General features: G+C 57.6%; 1 protein-coding gene across 1 annotated transcript; it reads left to right on the top strand.

Moving 5' to 3' along the window:
* Positions 1-829: 829 nt before the first annotated feature.
* On the top strand, positions 830-2,281 carry LOC123100424 (RING-H2 finger protein ATL1). The gene has a single exon (XM_044522362.1). The coding sequence runs from the start codon at positions 1,191-1,193 to the stop codon at positions 2,043-2,045; it is 855 nt and encodes a 284-aa protein (XP_044378297.1). The 5' UTR covers positions 830-1,190; the 3' UTR covers positions 2,046-2,281.
* The last annotated feature ends 2,098 nt before the right edge of the window (positions 2,282-4,379 follow it).

Below are 4,379 nucleotides of genomic sequence, written 5' to 3'. Positions count from 1 at the left end.
GCTGTTTCGGGGGCACTGATTTCTGTATGGCAACGATGATGGCGTCGAGAGGAGCTTCGGTCGCGGCTCGGGCTTTGGTAGTCGGATCTTCCCGGCGTGTCCGAGGCGCTCTTCCGTGGGTTGCTTGGTTGCTTTGAAGTCGGAGCTGCGGTGGAGCGAGTCCAGGCGGCGATGATGACAGGCACTCGGTGGTCGTTTGCGGTGAGCACGGTCGGCGCAAGTCCTGCATATTTCCCTCGTGATACTCGTCGTCAAAGTCGGAGCCGTCGGTTGTTTGCGCGTGTGGCCATCTGTTGGCATGTGCCGTCGTGGCTTGCCCAGCTGTACTGCAGCTCTGTGTTTCATGTCGGTGGCCAGATTGGCCGGTGGTGCCCATTTTGTGGGCTGGATTGTGTCGGTTCCAGCCCGATTTTTCATCAATTAACCAGGCAATTCTCCTTCTTAATTAATGAAAATGACAAAGTCTTTTGCCTTGTTTCAAAAAAAAAATGAGGACCTCGTAGCGAACCACCATTTTTTTTCACCATTATAATCAGGTTTTCCCCATTTACAATGCGTTGGTTCGCTCGACGGATACATAAACAACAAGAGGAGTAGTTTCGAACTAACGATTGGTAACGTCCACATAAACTACTCCGATTAGGTAAACTGAGATGCATACAATTTGCCCCCTTTTTTTTCTTTTGAAATATCTATCTGCCTTGACGACACAGTACGAGCGGCGCGATTGACCAATTCGTCGAGCCGGACAAACCGAGTTCGGAATACAGGCGCAAGGTACGCGCGCCGGGTCGTCGTCGGGAAAACGATGCAGCCGCGCACGCGCCGGTACAGTACGCGCATCGGCCGGTGGCGAGTTGACCTGGCGCCATGCCGTTGCCGTCGCGAACCGGCACTGGACTACCGCGCGCGCCCGCGCGCAGGATGCTTCTCGTTGCCACTCGCGCGAGTCAGCTCCTGGCCTGGCGGCGAGTTGGCCATTTTTCTATCAGCCGACGCGCGCGACGTCGACCACGCTCCGCCCAGTTACCCACCGCGTACAAACCTGCAGCTCGCCTCCCTTCCTTGGATCACTCGCCACCTCCACGCCCCAGCCTGACGCCTCCTGCCATCCTCATCCCCATTTCAACGCCTCCTCCTATTTCTTAACTTGCCCCAGCCGGTCGGGGCGATCCATCCATCCATCGGCAATGGACGCGGCGTTGGCGGGCGTGGCGGACGCGCCCGGGGCGGCGCCGCCGCCGTACGTCAGCCCGTCGGCGGCGTTCCCCATCGCGATCGTCATCGCCATCGGCTTCATGGTCACCTCCGTCATCCTCGTCAGCTACTACCTGCTCGTCGTCCGCTGCTGGCTCCGCGCCAGCGGCGCCAGCCTGCTCCCGCGCACCCGCCGCGACGAGCTCGTGGACCGCGTCTCCGCCGTCTTCTTCACCGACCACGACGCCGACCAGCTGCCCGGCGGGGTCGACCCGGACGTCGTCGCCGCGCTCCCCGTCGTCCGGTACCGCCCGGCCGGGAAGGCGCTCGAGTGCGCCGTGTGCCTCTCCGAGTTCGCGCCCGGGGAGCGGCTCAAGATGCTGCCCGCCTGCTCCCACGCCTTCCACATCGACTGCATCGACACCTGGCTCCACCACAACGTCAGCTGCCCGCTCTGCCGGACCGAGGTCACCGGCCCGGCCGCGCCCCCCGCCGGCAAAGCCTGCTGCGACGACCACGACGCGTTCGCCGCCCGCATCGACGCAGCCCCCTCGAGGAATATGGCCCACGCCGGGGGCTCGTGCCGGTTTCCCAAGCAGGGCGTCGCCGTGCAGGAGCCCATCAGGCGGTCCTTGTCCATGGACTTCTTCCCGGGCGATCGCGGACGGAAGCCGCGGAAGGAGGCCGAGCTGCCGAGCCATGCCGACGTGGCCGGCAGCAGCAGCAGCGTGGCCGCCACCCCGGCCGGCGTCGGCGAGACGAGCGGGCGGTTCCGGCGGCTTATGTCGTCGTTCGGGCTCGGGCGGAGCTCGCGGAGCACGGTGCTGCCCATCCACCTCAACCCATGAGTCCGTCCATGACACACACACGAACTCGATCGGCCGGTTCGTACGTGATCGATGCTTTTGCTGTTGATTAAACTCCCCGCTTGCCTGCCTGCCTAATGTAGCCGAGGATGGTTTGATTACTGTTTTGTGTTCATGCAAGCAATGTACAGCCCGTAGGAGACTGCTAGTAGTTTTTGGATGAACTCTGCCATTATTCCATTGATTTGTTCGTGCAATCTAGCTCGAATTAATGTTCATGCGTGTGTCCATGCATTTTTGGCACTGGCTTGATCCACGGTGCGTAATCAGCGGCTGCTAGCTAGTTGGTGCACCATGCATGCATGCATGCAATGCATACGGGCAAATTCGGATCAGACGTCACTCAAGTGTAACAACACTGCCATTAGCAAGCCGTTTCCACTGATTTCTTCTGGCGATCCATCGACGTTGATTACTCGTTGGTGTGCACCGTGCATTCACGGGCACATTTCGGATCAGACGTCAAGCGCCTAGTAACATCGATCGCGCAGCAAATCACCCGTGACAAAAGCTGAGAGCGATGACAATGAAAAGAAAAGGCGTGCCTGCCAGGCGAGGCCATGGATATTGCTCGCTCCATTATCCTTACTTCGTCTCCTTCACGAACTGATTTGATTTGATTTGGATCGGACTTGAGACAAGACATCTTCTGCTTGGCGTTGGAAGCACGCCTGGACGGTGGCGATGGATCGACGACAAGCAAGATCGAGGGGGGCCGTGCAGCGGCGATACACCAGGATATGTCACCGATCGCCTTGATTACTTTATGGCCTTGCAAGTCAACGTCACAAGGGTAGGCTGTCTAACCCACATGACACATCACCACTTTTGCCCATGAAGCAACAATATCTTTGCTTAAGTAGCCATCAATCAGCATACTTACATAAGCCACGCATCCATCAGCACTAATCCTACTCCCCTTTCTCTCTTCTGAGATACTTGTTTTGATGGTTAAGCATTTGGTCGACTCGAGTGGCAAGTGGTGGCAGCATGGAAGCTTCACCGGGACCACACGCCAGAGGGACACATGTATACAAGCCTCTTCTCTCCATGGCCATCATTACCATATGTATATGTGCCACTAGGATGCATAGACTATCTTTTGGCACATGATCAACCTTCTTGGTTCATCGTCCGCATGTGAGGTTTGCAGCGTTGACCTTGTGTGTGCAACGGCCAATCGGGCCGCGTACACACACGCAAACTAACAAAGAGAGAGACAACGAGAGAGAGTATATATAGAATTGCGTGTGGAGATCAACTGCTGACAATAATAAGCTAGGCTAGTCGTCGTCGCATCTACGCATGTGGATCTCCTCATGATTAACGGTGCAGCGGGGTTGACTTCCAGCTATGCTAGCTAGCTAGCTCCTCGAAAACTAAGACGCCATCCTGTCGATCGATCGTGGCGACACGGCCGGCGGAGTCAATCGCAAGAAACCACCGCATTTGCGGCTAGGTTTACAGAAAACCGCCAAATCGTTAATCCGGTGTATAAAACACCGGAAAATTTGTTAAGTCGTTGCAAAAAGTATTGATTGGATGATTTTGCCCGTTTAATCACTTTCTTACAAGTGGGGACAGGTTGTAAGGAATTGACTTAGCAAAAAAATAACACATACACCCTTAGATCTAAAAAATAAAAGCAATCAGACCCTCCCAACACAGACGTCATATCCACTACGCGCCTCCGCCGCCGCTCTTGACCGGTTAGGCCACCATGGCCACCGCCATTTTTTCTCCAAGTCTCACATCCCACCCTCCGTTCTGTCCCGTTAACTAGACCTCGCCCGCTCCGTTCGGTCAACCACTCTGCTTCCCATCGCCGGCACAATCCAATCCATGCCACTGCTCCAGCCACTCCTCCTGCTGCTCTCCGCTTCCTTTCTCCGGATGCAGGTGCCGGCCCGGGCCGCCTGCTTGCCCAAGAGGTGAGGCGACCTGAACATCACCTACCCGTTCTGGCTGGAGGAGGGCGGCGGCCGGCCGCCGTGCGGGTCCCCCGTCCTTCGAGCTCAACTGCGACGGCGGCCAGGCGTTCCTCAGCCGCTCCATGCTCGGGCAATACCAGGTCACCCGGGTCTTCGCGGAGAACTCCTCCCTCGTCGCCGTGAACCATAATCTTCTCGTCCCGCCCCGCGCCGGCTGCCCGCCGTGGTGGTTCAACATCTCGCTGGGCCTCAGGCTGGGGCCCTACACCGTCAGCAGGAAGAACAGGTAGCTTCTCGTCCTCTACAACTGCACCTTGGACCATGATGATGGGAGGAGCGGCGGCAGGACGATGGTCGGCGACCTGCTGGACATGCAGGCGGCAGA

The sequence above is a fragment of the Triticum aestivum genome, chromosome 4D (genome assembly GCF_018294505.1).
Source record: "Triticum aestivum cultivar Chinese Spring chromosome 4D, IWGSC CS RefSeq v2.1, whole genome shotgun sequence".
In the NCBI taxonomy this organism is placed as follows: domain Eukaryota; kingdom Viridiplantae; phylum Streptophyta; class Magnoliopsida; order Poales; family Poaceae; genus Triticum; species Triticum aestivum.
This window is presented reverse-complemented; position numbering and strand designations above follow the sequence as displayed.

What these genes read in the sequence shown, in the direction of transcription:
- LOC123100424 (XM_044522362.1), top strand. Translation starts at nt 1,191, where the DNA reads ATGGACGCGGCGTTGGCGGGCGTGGCGGACGCGCCCGGGGCGGCGCCG.